Raw genomic sequence first — 18,954 nt, 5'->3', positions numbered from 1 at the left:
ATCAGAAGTGAATTAAAAAGCTAACGAGAAAAGGAGGAGAGACAAACTCAAACTTAGGAAACAAACCTTACTAAAGAGAGTGAGCTTGAGAGGGTCTGAGCTTGAGAGAGTGAGCTTGAGAGGAACATGGACAATCTGAGAAAAAAAATTAGTTGGAATATCATAAGTGAATTAAAAAGCTAACGAGAAAAGGAGGATAGACAAACTCAAACTTAGGAAACAAACCTTACTAAAGAGAGTGAGCTTGAGAGGGTCTGAGCTTGAGAGAGTGAGCTTGAGAGGGTTTGAGCTTGGAGAGGGTTTGAACTTGAGAGACCTGCAACCTGCAAAAAAAAATAACAGAGAGAGCTCGTGAGAGAGAGCTCGGCTTTACACAAACCTAAGCATAAACAAGACATGATGGGTTAGTGTCAGAGACCGATCATAACAAAGCTATAGACATTCCATCAAGTTCAACCAATCTGGTCATTTTCAAACCAGTACGCATGATGTATAAATGTTTATAAATGGAAACAAGATCAAGACAGAGCCAAGACATATCAATCTCATGTCTCAGATTACAAAAGCAAACACACAACACATTCATCAACAAGGTAAAGACTTACACTTTAACATAAAGAAACTAAACTCAGATACACTACGATTGATTAGCTCTAAGAAACCTTAACATAACCTCTAAAAGCAGAACTCACAACCAATCAAAAGTAGTCATAAGCTTCAGAATCTATGACAAGAAGATATCTTTTCTGAAACCAATCAAAAGTACTTATAATAAGCTTATAATACGTCTTCTTCCTGTAAACAACAGAGCCCATAAACAAATACTCAAACGATCAATCAATACGCAGAGTAAACTAAGACCAAACTCGTACAACATCAATCAATACGCAGAGATGGAAGTAATGAGCTTAAGATGTACAATGCTTACAAGAGAGAGAGCTCGAGAGGGAGAAGAGAGAGAGCTGGAGAGTGTGAGCTTGAGAAGAGTGCCTGCAAAAAAGACAAAAAGACAGAGAGATGGAGACAGAGTGTTAATCTCAAAGAGCTTGGTTCGAAATTAAAACTACAACCTACAACAACAAACATAAGTATCAAACAGAGCTTGAAATGCAACATACCTCAAAGAGAGAGCGTCGGAGAAAAGAGAGAGCGTCGTCGGAGAAGAGAGAGAGAGAGCTCTGGAGATGGGTTTCCGTCGGAGAAGAGAGATGGAGAGAGAGAGCTTGAGAAGGTTTTGTGTCGGGGAAGAGAGTTGAGAGAGAGAGAGAGAGAGCTCGAGGGAGATGGAGACAGAGAGCTCAAAGGAGATGGAGACATAGAGCTCGAGAGAGATGGAGAGCTTGAGAAGGGTTTGTGTCGGAGAAGAGAGATGAGAGAGAGAGAGAGAGAGAGAGAGAGCTCGAGGGAGATGGAGACAGAGAGCTCGAAGGAGATGGAGACAAAGAGCTCGAGAGAGAGAGAGAGAGCTTGAGAAGGGTTTGTGTCAGGGAAGAGAGTTGAGAGAGAGAGAGAGCTCGAGGGAGATGGAGACAGAGAGCTCAAAGGAGATGGAGACAGAGAGCTCGAGAGCTCAAAATCGAGAAATATGGAGATGAGAGATCGAGATGAGAAATATGGAGATGAGAGATCGAGATATGAATCGGGAGAAGAGAGCTCAAGCAAAGTTGCGGCTGCGTCAAATGGGAAAGGGGAGAGATGCGGCTGCGTCTAATTAGGGCTAGGTTTATTTGTAAATATTGAAAGATGTTAAGGATAAAAATGTAAATTGACTTCTGGCCGCATCATTTATGTCGCGACCGCGGGATTTCAGAGCGTCGATCGCAGGTCATGGCATCAGACGCAGCGATTGGACGCAAGAACTTGCGTCAATCAAACGAACAAAAAAATTGAAAAACATTGCCGCAGCCGCAGGAACCTGCGGGAACCAAACGAACAGCCCTATTAATGTTTTGTCCCCTATATCGCCGGATCCTATGCAAATAGTGGGAGAAAGCCAATAGTATCTTTAGAATACGCCTAACTATAGTGCTAACTTTTCTATCTATTTCATCAGATCATCTCTGAGAGCCAATCTTAATAATTTACTTTTGAATACATGTAATTTGTATATTAGTTTTATTGTAAAGCTAAGCGAAACATGCGTTTTCTTTAATCGTTTGCTCAAATGAGTGAGGAGGACTAGGCCTGAGCATAAAAATCGAAATCTAACCCGAACTCGAATCCGAACCAAAAATCCGACCCGCTGTCCGATCGAAATGTAAAAATATCTAGGCGGATTTTATAGAATGGTATAAAATATATACGAATCCGAAGTGTTATTAACCGAATTCAAACGGATAATCTAAAAATATCTAAAATTAATAGTCAATAAAAATATTTAAAATATATATAAGTATTTCAAATAATCAGTTTAATGTTTATATTGATATGAGTATAAATCGAAAATCCGAAATACCGGATCCGAACCCGAACGGGTATCCGAATGACTAGACGTAAGGAGGACCATGCGTTAAGCATGTGCCCGAAACTGAAACGGGCCTTGATTGGGCCCATTTATAAGAACATATCAAAACCATCAAACAGTCCAACCCCACAAATTTCCATAACGTGCTCTTCCACGATGTTCTCGGACTCGTCTCCGGTAATGGATCCGACTTCACCCGAATCCGAGACCCGACCCGAAATCAATCCATCCTCCGCCGCTACCAATCCCGCCGCCGTACAACCAATCGAAGCTAGACCCGAAGCGACGGCGTTCGAATCAACCCCATCACCCGTCGCCGATCCACCACCGGAACGATCCAATTCCCTCGACGAGCTAACTCACGACCTCAGCTCCCTCCACGATCTCTCCACCCGCGGCCAATGGGAAGCGATCCTCGACAAAATATCCCAATCCCGAGCCCTCTTCCTCCTCACCAAGCCTCACGAGCACCTCACCTACCTAACCTACCAAGTCATCGCCCTCACGAAGCTCCGCCGCTCCGACGAAGCCTCGCACGAGCTCAACTCCCTGCACGACTTCGACGGGGAGCACTACAGGTACGAATCGTTCCCCGAGATCTACCCTGACCGGAAGGGATCCATGGTGCCTTTCTCGTTACGGTGGATGTACGCTTTGGTTCCGACTAGGCTAGGGAATCGCCAGGAAGGGTTAGATCGGTTGTACACGTTGCTCGACTTCGTTAGGGAGAGGATTAAAGAGAAAGAGGGGAATGATGATTCTGTGGAGTTGTGGAAGAAGAGAGAGATCTTTGTGATGAGTTGTCTGTTAGGGTTTCACTTAGGTCACAAGGAGTTTGGTGTTTCTTTGGAGTTGATTAAGGAGTTGATAAAGCGTGATCCTTTGGATCCTGTCTTGGTTTCGAAGCTAGGCTCTGTTCAGATGCAGTTTGGGGATATAGAAGGAGCTAAAGCCACGTTTGATCGTGTCGAGAAGATGAGCAATCACAATGGGTTGGTGAGTGAGACTCAGTTCAAGAATCTTGTAGGGAGGAACAAGGCTTTGGTTCACGTTGTGGCCAAGGACTATGCTGCTGCTGTGAGAGAGTATGAAGAGTGTATTGAGAGAGATAACTCTGATGTTGTCGCGGTTAACAACAAGGCGCTTTGTTTGATGTACTCGAGAGATTTGTCTGATGCGATCAAGGTGATGGAGAGTGCGTTGGAGAGAGTGCCGACCGCGGCTTTGAACGAGAGCTTGGTGGGGAACTTGTGTAGTATGTATGAGTTGGCTTATGTTAATCACACTGATGTCAAGAGGACTTTGAACAATTGGATTGCACGTGTTGCTCCTGATGACTTTGATTCTTCTTGTACCAGAGTTTGAGGTATTGTGCTCTTCCATTCTTCAACTTCCTTTAGAACTGATTGGTTAATGTTATGGTTACAAAATTGATCCTTTAGCATTCAAAATTGCAGTTTTCAGCTAAGCAAATGTAATTAGCCAAAGACTAAGAAAAGAACCAAGGATCTTGATCTTGCTGAGTTTGGCCTCCAGCTTGAGTCTCTGTTGATGCGAGTAATGATGACTGCATATTGTTTGTACGTTTCTCTATTGTGCGAGTCAGGAAATGGTTGTTGCCCCTAAACCCTTGGAACTTTCTTGCATGGTACGCCATGTCCATTTTCATATAAAGATTTTTGCTACACTTGCTGTTAAACACTAATGAAGAGAGTTTGTTAATTCAACACTAATGGATGATTTAAAGCCATGTATTTTGAGTAATTCGAGTAGAATATATGGCGTTTATAGAAGTTAATAAACACACAAGAAAGCTTTGTGGGGGCAATTAAAAATTAAGGAATTGTTTTTAATTGAATCAGATAAAGAAAAGCTAAAGATTCTTACTTACCCTACACAGCAAAGTTTTCTCCATGAAGCTAAATAACCACCGAAGTAACCTCCAAGACGAACCTACAGTTAGCTTGTGTCACAAGTAACAAACCCTAACTCTACATTATATACATACACACGTACGCTTTACAAATCGACCAAAAAAGCATAAATTGATATGGAGATCCAAACATTTCCCAGCGAAATCGTCTTCTTTGATTTAGAAACAACCGTACCAAACAAAACAGGACAACATTTTCACATCCTAGAGTTTGGTGCAATCATCGTATGCCCAAGAAAACTTGAGGAGCTAGATAGCTTCACAACGCTTATACAGCCGAAAGACATATCGGTGGTCTCACTAAGGTCGTCTAGGTCCGGTGGGATCACGAGGGCTAAGGTCAGGGACGCACCAAGCTTCGAAGATGTGGCTGAAAAGATCTATGGTTTGTTGCATGGTCGGATTTGGGCTGGTCATAACATTAGAAGATTCGATTGCGTTAGAATTAAAGAAGCTTTTGCTGAGATTGGTAAAGCTGCCCCTGAGCCCTCTGGGATCATTGATTCTTTGGGGTTATTAAGCGACAAGTTTGGCAAAAGAGCTGGTAACATGAAGGTACATCCGAGATTCTTTAAATGATATTACCATATTTTAAAACTGATTAGAGACCTAAAGCTTTATTATTTAAAATCATATAGTATAATACATTTATTTTGATAAAATCGAATTTATATCATGGTCTTTGCGAAATCAAAAAGATTAAAAATGTGTATTTAACAAGCTTAAATCATATTATGTTGTAGATGGCAAGTTTGGCTGCCTATTTTGGTCTTGGAGTGCAAAAACACAGGTACATAGATAATAGAAAAAATTTCTATGATAATCATTTTTAAGTTTTTGTCATAAAAATAGCTATCAATGAAGAAAATAACTAAAATAAGTTTTATTAAATGGTAAAAATGTATTTTTAACCTAGAGTTAACTAATATAGACTTAAGGTTTATAGTTAAGGGGTGGAGTTTTGGAGATATGGTTTCAAATTTGAAAAAAAATTAAAAATTAAAAATTAAAAATTTCAAAATAAAAAAAGTTATTTTGGTCATTTTATTTCTTGAGTGCTATTTTTATGACAAAAACTTAAAAAATGTTATTTGAAAGAATTGCCCTAAATAATATTTGTGTATATTAATGTTATGTTTTTTGTAAGATAATGTTACACACATATATACGTTGATAATTGCAGGAGTCTTGACGATGTTCGAATGAATTTAGAGGTCCTCAAGCACTGTGCAACAGTTCTTTTCTTGGTATGTCGTATTCACGTATTTTCTTCCCATTTCTTTATTCTTTTTCATTATAATATATATCAAATTCATTTACGATAAATTCCCTATGATAGTTTTTTTAAAAATTTTATCACAAAATAGCTATCAATGAAGAAAATGGCCAAAAATGTTTTATTAAAGGATAAAATTTTTATTAAAAGATAAAAATGTATTTTTACCCGAGGGTTAACTAATCTATACTTATGGTTTAGAGTTAAGGGGTGAAATTTTGGGGATATGGTTTCAAATTTTAAAAAATAAAAAATTAAAATTTTCAAAATAAAAAGAAGTTATTTTGGTCATTTTCTTTCTTAAGAGCTATTTTTGTAACAAAAACTTAAAAATAGCTATGTGAGAGTTTATTATATGAAATGTATTTATACAGGAATCTACACTTCCCAATCAACTGGAAGCACAATGGCAAAGTTCTTCAAAGATCATGACAAGAAGTCGAAGTAATAAACAAATAGCTCCAAGGGCTATGCCTTACTCGAAGGGTGGTAGTCTCGGGAAGGTAATACTATTGTTTTTCTCCTCTCAGGTTATTAAATTTTTATATAAGATTTTACTATATATATATCTTTTAGTTATAACTTGTTTTTGAATCAATACAGATGACACAAAATGTAAAGAATCTCTTAAGCAAAGCTCAAGGCAACCAAGCTCTTCAAAACTTGATCAAACATTCTCATTCTTTGCTTAGATGATTAATATATATCCTTAGTAATTATTAATTTGTTTATTTAAAATAAAAAGGAATTCAATTGTATATATTGTAGAAGTATCCTCAACAACTGTAAATTAGTATGGGTCAAACTAATTAGCTATTTCATTTATCAATAAATCATGTTTTCAATCTGAAGTGAAATTCAACAAAACAATATATATCATGTCAAATTTTTTAATAGATTTACCTATAAGAACAAAAAAAATTGTAATTAAGAACAAATTTTTAATAGATTTAACTAATTAGCTATTTCATTTATCAATAAATCATGTTTACATATAATATGATTTAAGAGTGAAAAACAAGACAGTGAAATAAAGAGAAATATGTGATGTTGAGAAATATAGAAGAAGGGTTTAGAAATTAGGACAAATTATTAATGTTCAAACGTGCGCATGCATGGCTACAACTATACCTATCAAAAACATCCCCTTCATCAATGGAAGCCCTCAGAACCCCTTTGTTTCAGGTCGTATTGACTTGGCTATTAAGAACAATTTTTTAATCGGTGGAGATGATTTCAAGACTCAAGAGTGGTCAGAACAAGATGAAATCTGTCTTCAACCAAAAAAAAAAAAGATGAAATCTGTCTTGGTTGATTTCCCTGTCGCAATACCTTTGTGTGTCCTTTGTGTGTTTTATTATTATTAAATGTTTATGATGAATGTTGTATTTTCACTTTTCAGAGATCAGAGAGCTTTTAGTTTGATCTTTATATGGTGTGAAGTAACTTGTATGTGTAGTAAACCGGATGGGTTAGTACATTGTGCAAGTGTTCTAGGTTGGACCATAATTTCATAATCGGTTCCATATGTGTGTAAACAACTTATATATAAAATCGTGGTTTCAGTCCAAAGAAATTTGTCAATTCAGTTTTTTTTTTAATGTTTAAATTATCAATGTAGTTCTATATCTACTAAGTAAATATTAGAAATAATATTCTAGGGTTCAAGAACTATTTTGAATACATCCACTACAAAAAAAGAGGTGAATTGTATCACTTAATTTATATCACATAATTAAGTGATCCTATTTTAAATCATTTATTTGTAAATGAGACAAATATATATAATTTAGCATCACTTCTAAGAAAGTGATGTTTTATTAAATCATTTGGCATCATTTTAACAAACGACATATTTTTGTTGCAAATTGTATCACTTTAACAAAAAAATGATACTAAAGTTATATCAATTATATAAATGATGTACTTATTTTGTTGTTGACATCGCTTATTAAATAAAACCGATGCCAATAATGTTTTTTTATCAGAAATAATTATTGTATAATAACTTCAGTTATAGAAACTGATGTAACCATTACAAAACTAAATAAAACAACCCACTAAAACCAATCAGTTACAAAATATTTTAAACTTCAAAATCCAGAGATTACGTGAAGTAGTTACTCTATATTATTTGAATTTAACCTGTTTTTCTTTAATTCAATTATCATTTTAAATTCTATAACTGTTTACCTCAACCAAAAATCTTCTCTATTGTGATCCTCATTCATGAGTTCTTCTCCTTCTCTCAAATTTAAGCTTTTTATTACTTTAAAATTTTCAACAAAAACCATTCATTTCTTTCTTAAATTGAGTTAACTTCTCTCTATTTTTTTTTTCTGTACATTGTCGACATTTCAGATTGTGATGACAATGAGGTGTATAAAGAGAAACGGATGATGAGACATGACGTGTCCAGGGTTCTTGGTATTTTTAAGGTATTATAAACATATTTTAACTTTAGAATGAATCTCATGTGTTTAAGTCTTTTTCCTAAAGATTGGTACTATTGTTTCGTCAGGTTTCAATAACAATAGGGTTTGATGCTGGAGTATTATCGTGTATGGAGTACATGAAAGCAGCACCGTGGTTTGAAGATGAAGAGTACAAGACTGGCTCATGTTGTCTGAGCTATATCTTGAAAAAGTAGGAGCAACAACCTTCATGCCATGATCGAAGATTGAGGATGAAAATAAAATACAAGATCAAGAAGAAGAGTAGATCCTAGATAGAAGAAAGTCATGATCATTTATTTTTAACTATTTTTTCTATGTATTCATTTATCACTGATTCATTTGTAACGCTTCTTTTTTTTCTTCTTTGTCATATTATATTTTCAGTGGAAAAGAATAAAAATAGTCAATGCAAATGATTTTTATTATTTATTGACAAATTTATTTATCGGATAACAGTAATAATATTTAAATTGAAAATTATAAACAATATAAAATTTAAAATATTTTCCAAATTTTAATATTAGTTAAATTTTAATAATTGATAAATAATAGATAGTTGACATCAGTTATTTTAATTGATGTTAATACTAACATCATTTTTTAAAAACTGATCCAAATTTTAGTATCATTTTCTACAATTGATACATATTGACATCACTTAAAAATTGATGCAAATATTCAATTATTTTACATCAATTATTAATAAAATGATGTAAATTATTTGCATCACCACTTTCAGAGTCATTTACATAAGTGATACAAAATTCTTTTACATCATTTATAAGTAATACAAATATATAAAATAAATGATGTTAAATCATCTTTTTTTTGTAGTGATCCTTGCAGATTTGCATTCTATAAACTAGAATTAGAAAGCATAAATTATAAAGAACGGTTATATCTCAGTCACCAGAGGACAATAGTCAAAAAGTTGGGTCACCGTCAGGGAATCATAGCTTTCATTTGATGTTATCTTGACTTCCAAGCCTCCAATGGTGGAGGAAGAGTTGACATTTACAAAAGTCAAACCGTTGAATTTTAAACAATATCCAAGACTTTATAATAATTACTCAATGTGTTCAGTGGCCACTACATCACCATGATCTTGTCCATATAGAATTAGAAAATAAATTTAAATACACTTCGGGGATGACTTTGGATATTAACTATTGTCCATGATAAGGTTAGGTTGTCATGCTAATATGATTACATGGCTTCTTTCTATTAGATAATAAGATTAAAGGATTATAAGAAAATGTACATGAACTTCATAATCATTCTTACAATATTTAAGTGAGTGGTTGTAAAGCTTGAAAATTTGATGCGATAAGTTAAGGTCTAAGAGCTGTTTTGGGTAGGCCTTTCTATTAGATTTGTGTGTCGGTTTACGTGTCTTTTTTTTTTTTTTTTTTGATTTACGTGTCTTTGCCATATTCTAGATCATTATCTACGAATATTCTTATAGTTAACATTGCCGATCAAGGATAAAAACTATCTTTTGAAGGAAAAATATAGAAAGTTAAGATTCTCTATCGGCCAACTTTATCAGACGTGTAATCAGAGTTTATCTCGATGGCTTTAGATTAGATCAAAGATAGGGGTTCTTTCTTTATCTTTTGTCAGTTGTCAGGTCTTACAGAACCGAGAGATAGTGACTTCCATGTAGGATCTTACGTGTGAACACGCCAAAGCAGGTCCCATAAATTATTTTCTTGCTCGTTAAATAGTTGGCCACATACTGGCTTTTTTTCGCGTAATATAGTTTTCAAGAATCTGTTTTCTTGAAGTAAGACAATAAGAGAATACAATTACGTGGAGGGCTGCTCTTAATTGATATTAAATCCACCGTTAATTTGAAATTTTAATTTCCTTTTTGGGAATAAACGTGGAGGGAAAACAACCCTGCTGATGTAAGAAAGTGGTGCTTTATCGGTGAAGAAGAACATCCATTAGCTGCCTTGTGACGCAAACTTTATACCAATTCTAACCTCTTTCCATCAACCTCTAATAGCTTTCTTGACGTTCTTTCACTATATTTCTTGCTCACAAACTTATAAGCCTTTTAGTTTAATGTTAAATCTTCATATTCCCTACTTTTACATACATTATATTATATATATGCATGCCAACGTATAATTTGCTAAAGAGTTTCACTTCTGTGCGGTATACGCAATACGACTTTATGACCGTAGAAAAAATACTATGACCACCAAATGTTCTCATGGTTGGTATTACACTATCACTACAACTTCTTCATTTTATTGACATGGATGATATACAATACTTCCATGAATTATTTCACGCTTTTTCTCTTCTAATTCACATTAGTTATATATATGATACAGTTTATGAAAGAAAAAATGATCCAGTTTATGAAATTTTCATGTAATTTGGTGTTATAGTTTGACGTAATGAAAAAAATGATACTGACCTTTCAACCTGCCTTAGAATCAACAATACCCCTTTTGGCTCTTATGATTTTTACTGCTGAAAAGATTCTTTTCGGAATTTTATTGAAAACATTTTCCAAAACAAGTGTGAAACATCAAATTAATTTTTTTTCTTTTTAAAAGCATCAAACAGAATGTGAATAGAACAAAAGCATCAAACAAAATGTAGACAAAGATATAATAATGAAAAAAATTGCATTGACCTACTTTTTATAATTAAAAACATATACTACGAATTCAATGGGGGGCTTGATTTCTCGTATTATATAAGCAAAGAAGTTTGCATCCAGCAAAGCCAAGAGCAACAAAAAAATCAAATCAAATCAAATTTATAGAGAGAAAAAAAAAACACCAAGTATCAAACCAACAAGGTGTGTTTCTGATCCTTCTCTGTTACTTGTTATTTCAATCTAAATATCAAACATCTATCCTTTTTAAGATCCATGGCAGCAATAGATATGTTCAATAGCAGCACAAATCTCTCAGATCCTTTCAAAGAAGAGCTCATGAAAGTACTTAAACCTTTCACCAACTCTGTTTCTTCTCTTCCTCCAATTCCAAACCCAATCTTCGGTTTCAATCAAACCACACCTCTCGGTCTGAACCAGCTCACACCTTACCAAATCCACCAGATCCAAAACCAGCTTAACCAGAAACGCAACGCCACCATCTCAACCCTCTCCCCAAAGCCAGTGCCAATGAAGAACATGGCAGCTCAGAAACTCTACAGAGGAGTTAGACAAAGGCACTGGGGGAAATGGGTTGCTGAGATACGTTTACCCAAGAACCGGACCCGACTCTGGCTTGGAACTTTCAACACAGCTGAAGAAGCAGCCATGGCTTATGATCGAGCTGCTTACAAGCTCCGAGGCGAGTTAGCGAGGCTTAATTTCCCATACATCAGGCACGAGTATGGTGATAGCAGATTCAAGGCTCTTCATCCCTCTGTTGAAGTAAAACTCGAGGCGATTTGTCAGAGCTTGGGGAAAACAGAGGATGATGATGATCTCCCCTGTTCTGAAACAGAGCTTTTCCCGCCAAAAGCAGAGTATCAAGAAAGTGAATGTAGGTGGTCTTTGAGAGCTGATGAGAGTTTGTTCTCTGATGAGTCTCAGGTGGGATCTTCGTCGCCGGGTACGTTCTTGGATTTTTCGGATTCAGGGTTTGATGATGAGAGTGGGAGTTTCGTGCTGGAGAAGTTTCCTTCTGTGGAGATTGATTGGGATGCGATTAGCAAATTGTCCGAATCTTAGGAGCCTGTCTTCGACTCAGTGTCTATTGATGTCTCATATTAGTTAGTAGTTAATCTCTGCAACTGAAATTTTTACAGTTGTAGAGACTTGTTTAAGGCTTTGTTTATGCTAAAGAAGTCCTCTATGTGTTTGGTCTGGCTGGTTTATGTTTTTTTTTGTTCAGAAACCTTGTCATTGACCAATCAGAGAAGCTTTTGTGTATTATCATATTTTTAAGTTTTTATTGAATGTAAATTATTACTCTTTTATTTTACGATCTTATGTTCATAGTCTTTTCTATTTCTTCTAAAGAAATCCTTTTATAAAAACAAATTATGAATTTATCCACGAGATTATTTTTAAAAGGTTTATGTTGCCATCGTGTTTATTCTTTATTGTGGAAGGAAGAGGGTCAGAGAGGGGTCCATAATTGACATATAAGAACACATAAACCACAGAGTTTGATTTTTTAAGGTAAAGAATCTTTGCAATACAACAAATTTGGTTTTTAGTTAAAAAAAAACAAATGTTAAAAATTATGTACACATATAACTAATTTAAGGAGGTGTATTCTTTTTTTTTTGTCAATAGGGAGGTGTATTCAACTGGTAATTTTAAGTTATTGATATTAAAATGACAAATCTACTATAATTCAAACGTGGATGAAAAAAAAACATTTTAAAATCCAGTGTTTTTAAACTTATCATTTTATAAAATACTCCGAAATTTACTATTATTAAAAGAAAATTAAGTTGAAGATTTTAAAATATTTTAGTTACAATCGGGCCTCGTAGTCTGGTGGTAAAGGAACCTCGACTGAGGTGCCCGCCATCACGAGTTCGAGCCTTGACAACAGCGGATTTAACATGGTTTCCGTTTGGCTTCCAGGACCTTCCTCGCCAGTTCCGGTTGGACGCGGTTCCGGACTAAGTGAGAGGTCCGGATACCTGGATTATCCAAAAAAAAAATATATATTTTAGTTACTTCTAAAATATTTAAGAAGGGTTCCTTCGTTTTTTTTTTTTTTTTGCTAAATAGGGTTCCTTAGTTATAAAAATAAAAATAAAAATTTATATAAAATTCTAGAATTGACAAAAATCACACCAAATTTTCTGATTCGCTTAACAATCAAACACTTTACATTTCATATTCGATATATCCCTCTAAAAGTATATATGAAGCCAGTATAGTATTTTATTAATATTATACAGATAAAAATAACAAAACAGCCTTATCCAACCCCAAGATTCTGATTCTTTTCTTTCAGCACATACAGACAGTGTTCCATACGCCAAAAGTTGAAATGGAGGTTTGTAAACATTTAGTTCTTTATAACTACTAAATATTTATTTATACTGGCATATACTTGAATAAACTAATGTTGCATAGATATATATGTATAATATTATTTGAGAAGTCACTTTCTATGTGTCACACTCACGTTAATTTTCAGGACGGTTAATTACGTAACTACCCTTAATAAACTAAAAATATTTTATATGATTTCCATTAATAACAACTATTTTTATTTCTTTTTTTTTCTTAATAAAATTTAAATAAACTTTTAAAATAATTTTTCCTTTTTTCAAAAGCACATAAATAAGACAAAGGAATATTTATAAAATATATACATATAATTTTTTATATATAAATGAGTTTAAATTTTATTACCTCTTATATTTTCCCAAAAACATAAATAAAAATAAAATATCTAGAAATTTTTAAAATGTATTTACTTATGTATATGAAACACAACTTCACAAAAAAATTTTAAAAAGTAAAATAATTTAGACATTATTTTATATAAGATAATGATATTTTATTATGAATGTTTTATCAAATGATTAATAATAAAATAATCTAAAAACATAAATCATCATCTAATATCATATGTTTCACAAATATTAATTACATAGATAATCTTAATGAGCTAAAATTATACCTAAATACCATTTTTGATAATTATTTTGTTTCTCTTTTTGAAAAAAAATAATAATTAGCTTTTTAACTCGAATTTCCATTTTTCAAAAAAGCTTAAACTTCCTTTTTCACAATGGCACATAAAAATACAAGTAAATATTTATAAAATATAAAAAGATAGATTATATATAAAAAATTATTTTTCTTTATATTTGTCCAAAAACACAAACAAAAATTAAATATCTATAAATTTTAAAAATATAGATATATATTTTATCGAATTACATATATAAAATTATACAAAAATATTTTTATCAACCTAAGGAAAAACTAAAAAATATAATTAACAATATTATTCTTATTTTAATTTAATTATAACAAAAAAATATGATTCATTTCAAAAAATGATATAATCCAATATACCAAAATATAAATAATGCAACCAATCAAAATATGAAAAATTAAATCAACCCATTATTATGATTTATCTATTATATATATATATATATATTCATATATGTGCCTTAATTTTCATAATATTACAAGTAATTTTTATTAATGCATATCTAATTTGATATTTCTCTTTTCTATTTCTGAACCATACAAAATTTTATAAAATATATTTACAAATATAAGAGGATAAACTGAACTACCAACTAATAAGTCAATTTAAACCTGATTAAAACAAAAACAAAAAATCATCGTCAATTTAAAAAAATAGAAACAAATCAACATACCGTAATGAATAGTTAAACTAATACAAAATATTTTATATGAAATCATATATCTAATTAAGATCGTAACATAAATATACTTAATACAGTTTTTCTTCATACATAGAAATAACAAAATTGTTTAAAACATATAAACAAACAAAAGAAAATATTTTTAATACTATAGTTACTAATTTTGTAAATTTTTATTCACGTGCAAGAGCACAAGAGAATCAACTAGTTGATCTATTATCTATATGTTTAGTTCTTTTGAAATTTATTGATATATATTTGTTGGAATCATTATACAAAAGTACCATTATAGGCCTTTTGGGCATGGTATAGCAGAATTGGAGATAATTGGGCCAAAGTATAGATGATATACTACTAGTGTTTTCAGTGAGTATGACCCAAAAAGATTGGATTATGATTCCATTTGTAAAACCAGGCCCGATAAGCTTTCAGAAAAAACAATATTTATACTAAAATTGGCCAGGCCAGCCCATTGATGTAGCTACAATTGATTAAACAAATTTCATAAATTAAATGAATGGTATTTAGTGTTAAGAGAGATTTTAATTATATAATATTTATTTAATGTGGCTTAATTAACAGTCATAACTTTTTTTAATTTATATATCTAATAATTTGGTTCATATTATAATTAATTTGATATTTTGTTTATTAATTAGTGTTAAGCATTTATCTTTAAATAATATATATTTTGAAATTTTTCATAATTATTTGTGTTACTATATTTATTGTACATTGTAGTTATTTTCAATGTATAATGTTTATATATATATATAATTTTTAATGTAATGGCTATTATTGAATTATTATGTTACTTAAATAAACACAATAATGTTTTATTATTTATATTTATTTTGATTTTTCATTAATTTTTTTGAATGTTTTAATCAATTATAATGTTTTGGACTTAAGATTAATTATGATGTTGTTTGGAAATATAGATAGTAATATAATATTATTTCCATAGTTACTTTATAATAGTCTAATAAATGAATGAATTTAATTTGAAAACTTACAAAAAGACTGGGTCCAAAGGAAAGTTTATGTTTTAATAAGAAAGATTTCATCAATCGATTTCTTTATATTTTCCATCGCATGCCAAATATATAGCATATGCAGTATAACCCCTATAAATTATTATTTCATAAATTAGAAGAATTCGTAAATCTTAAATTAGATCTGGTATTTTTATAAACTGATCTCTCTAAAATTAATAAAATATTATAATCTAAATGTGATTATTCTATAGAAATCTACTATATATACTTTCATCCAGTTGGGAGTAGATATATGATTTAAGTGTTTGTAGTGTAGATTTAGACGTGTATACACTAATATACACGTCAAACTTTAAATATATGTGTTTATAATATAAATACACATATACACATTAATGTGATGGAGGTACGTGCTTGGTCGATTAAGGACAAAATAAAGAGAACATTAGAGGATATTTCAACTTTATGAGTTTAGATAAAATAATAATGTTTTGTTTCTTATATATCTAATCATATAAAACAAAAAGGGGCTTAGGATTAATCTCTAATGCAAGACACGTCGAAAGTGAACAACTCCAACGCGAAGCTTACTATGATCCATTTCTAATTCTTTACAAATATCACAATCAGTTCAACTAGTTTCTGTTCAAATCCGTCGAACGATTTCATTTTGTAATATACACATATGATCTCTAATGGATTGTCTTTTCACGTTGTTAGAATGGTTAACCAGTTGATCATTTTCTATAAGAAAACTAAAATAATTCCGTGATCGACATCCCTAGCTACATTTATGCACTGTGTGGTTCGCGTGGGATAGATATATGTATTTTTAGTGATTAAATTGGATTCAATATTACAGTGATATGCTTCTGAGTTATTTAATTTGTGCGTTAAACGGTACAATGAATTCAATATAGTATAGAAATATTTCACATCGCGACAATTCAGCTATAGATATCATACAAATGGAGATCACATTTATAACCAGGTAATTTCCTTTACGGATATTTCATAACTAAAAGTATATATCCGTAAAAACTTCATCGCATGAAAACGAGCTGGGATGATTAACATATATGCATTTCAGATACGTTAAAAGGAAGATCATATCAACCTCATAGCTTTAGTTATCGAAAAGGTGTCGGTCCACTAAAGGTCTGATGAAGGCCATGGAGATATAAAGAGAAGCCACCCAAGTTGTAGATTGGCGACTCTTGGAGATGATAAAGAGTAACCTAAGACATTTCCTTTTAACACATATATCGATGATTATAAAGTAAGAACGTGCTTGTTTTACTCTTTAGCGAATTTTCTGCACTACATATTTAGCCCCAACACTTTTTTTTTTTTTTTTTAGGTAACCGCGGGTTTCCGACGACCGTGGTCAACCGACTATTCCCGCGAGGCCCACGGCACTCCACGTATTCTTGGGATTTAACCCTAGCCCGGGTGGTCAGCGGAGTTCGAACTGCTGGTACCGTATTGGGGGTTTTCCCCTCAAGTACCACTAGCCCAAAAGGCCGCTGGTGATTTAGCCCCAACACTTCTGAAAGGTTCTCAGTATTAGTAAACCTTAATATATATTTCTGTTTTATTTTATGTGGTGATGGTTGGAATTGGTAGTACATACTTGATTTAAGAAAATAAAAGTATCCTAAAACAATATTGTCTGCATTTGTTGAAGAATAATTTTACATAGTACATTTTAAACTAGTGTATTTTTTTTTATATCGAGAGTGTAAGAATCAAATGTGACATGAAAAATAAGTTGTACGAGTTCATTATGATCGTATATATGTGCATGTTCATTTTTATTTGCCGAACCTTAGCAAATCGATCATTTCTAGATATTATAACTGAGCTATTTATATAATTAACAAAGTAATACATAGCTTGTGCTTAATTTATTACTTTTATAAATAGTGGAAAAGGTCTCAATGATTGGGGCATTTTGACCTAAGATTATATCATTACACCAATATCAGAACCCAAAATCTTAGTTTAATAGTGGCATATAGTATCTATGTGATCTATAATATTCTTCATATCACATAGTAATTACAATGTTTATTGCATATATAGGTTCATATAATGTAGCCGTGGATCGACTCTACAAAATAAATTAAACGATTTAGAATGTTTTACTGGTTGGTTGGGACGCCAGGTAAACTTAATTAGAATTTGGTATCTAGAATGAAAATATAGAGCAACTTGTTATTAAAGAAACGAGAGCAACTTGATGGAATAGTGAAATATATATTGACAAAAAGAATCGTTCCTTTTCTCCTTTCATAGGCGACGTCCATATAGTGATCTGTTAATATTCTCATATTAAAGGCTATCAACTTTTTATATTCTTTTGAAATTTAACAAAACCTATCGCAGATATAGATTTTCATAAATTTCATCACAGCTATATATTTGGTTTATTTATGCAATATATTTGGTTTTACGGAAGAAAAGTACTTAATTTTATGGAAGAAAGTATTAACCGGAAAGCAGGTATAGCAGGACCTGTGAACACCCATGGACTATCCCACGTGGCGAATTCTGTCGAGGTTGCACGCTTGGGACCCACCAATCAAGAGTTACGCCGAAAAGTTTGGAGAAGCGGTTGCCGTTAACAGTTTAGTCAAAGCCATTGACTCAATTGTCAAGATTTTTATTTTCTCTCCCATTATTTGTTTTGTTTTTTTATATTTCCCAAAAGAAAAGAGGTCAGATTTTTGATTTTTAGGATTTTCATCATGTTTTTTCTAACGGGGTTATAATTATTCTATGCCTTTTCCATAAAGTACACAGTCCTGGAATTTACTCGTTTGGTGGTTTACAATAAGAGCTTGTCTCATCCAAAAATGTCATGTGATATAATTATATGGTCAAAGAAGTACTATAAAATATGTCTGATGCCTACGACATTATGCTTGGTTTTCTTAAAAGTGCTAACTTATTGAAAAAGGAATCGATGTAAATGTGGATGATGTCAAATTGTCAACCATTAACATGAAACTTACTTGTTACATATCGAAAATTAATTGTCATTAGATTGTTTTAACTACTTAATTCTGAAATGTCTCCAGTAGTATAAACTTAATTCTGAACTGTCTCCAGTAGTATAAACTTATAATCTTGTTCCAAATTTTTCTTTCGATCAGGCGTAATTAACTAACCCATCATACCGCTTTAATATCATCCGATTTGAGGTAATTAAGGATTCGATAAGAGAGGGTTAACAAAAATGGACAATTATTTGATAGGACACTCGCGATTCGTTACATGTGATGTGTCGGTTCGGAATTTTGAACATGGCCTAAATGTCATGCAATGAGACGCATATATTACTTTCATGCAATTCACACACACAAACTCACGTATACCGGTATAAATATATGTATCATATAATGATATATGTCAATTTCTTGGTTATTTAATTTTTAGAAAAATATTTTCAAATAGCACTAATTCATGTTTTATGA

General features: G+C 32.3%; 3 protein-coding genes across 3 annotated transcripts; all 3 read left to right on the top strand.

The window, feature by feature from the left end:
- Positions 1–2,571: 2,571 nt before the first annotated feature.
- Positions 2,572–4,214, top strand: LOC125583422 (trafficking protein particle complex subunit 12-like). The gene is made up of 2 exons (XM_048750349.1): positions 2,572–3,830; positions 3,922–4,214. Exon 1 carries the CDS (start codon positions 2,621–2,623, stop codon positions 3,827–3,829), a length of 1,209 nt encoding a protein of 402 aa, XP_048606306.1. The 5' UTR covers positions 2,572–2,620; the 3' UTR covers position 3,830; positions 3,922–4,214.
- Positions 4,215–4,423: 209 nt separating this feature from the next.
- On the top strand, positions 4,424–6,520 carry LOC106378937 (protein NEN4-like). The gene is made up of 5 exons (XM_048750348.1): positions 4,424–4,952; positions 5,141–5,187; positions 5,581–5,644; positions 6,048–6,176; positions 6,277–6,520. Exons 1-5 carry the CDS (start codon positions 4,515–4,517, stop codon positions 6,367–6,369), a joined length of 771 nt encoding a protein of 256 aa, XP_048606305.1. The 5' UTR covers positions 4,424–4,514; the 3' UTR covers positions 6,370–6,520.
- A 4,307-nt stretch (positions 6,521–10,827) lies between these two features.
- LOC106430468 (ethylene-responsive transcription factor ERF060-like) lies at positions 10,828–12,080 on the top strand. The gene has a single exon (XM_013871254.3). The coding sequence runs from the start codon at positions 11,023–11,025 to the stop codon at positions 11,830–11,832; it is 810 nt and encodes a 269-aa protein (XP_013726708.1). The 5' UTR covers positions 10,828–11,022; the 3' UTR covers positions 11,833–12,080.
- Positions 12,081–18,954: the final 6,874 nt, after the last annotated feature.

This window comes from Brassica napus, chromosome C3 (genome assembly GCF_020379485.1).
Source record: "Brassica napus cultivar Da-Ae chromosome C3, Da-Ae, whole genome shotgun sequence".
NCBI classification, from domain to species: domain Eukaryota; kingdom Viridiplantae; phylum Streptophyta; class Magnoliopsida; order Brassicales; family Brassicaceae; genus Brassica; species Brassica napus.
This window is presented reverse-complemented; position numbering and strand designations above follow the sequence as displayed.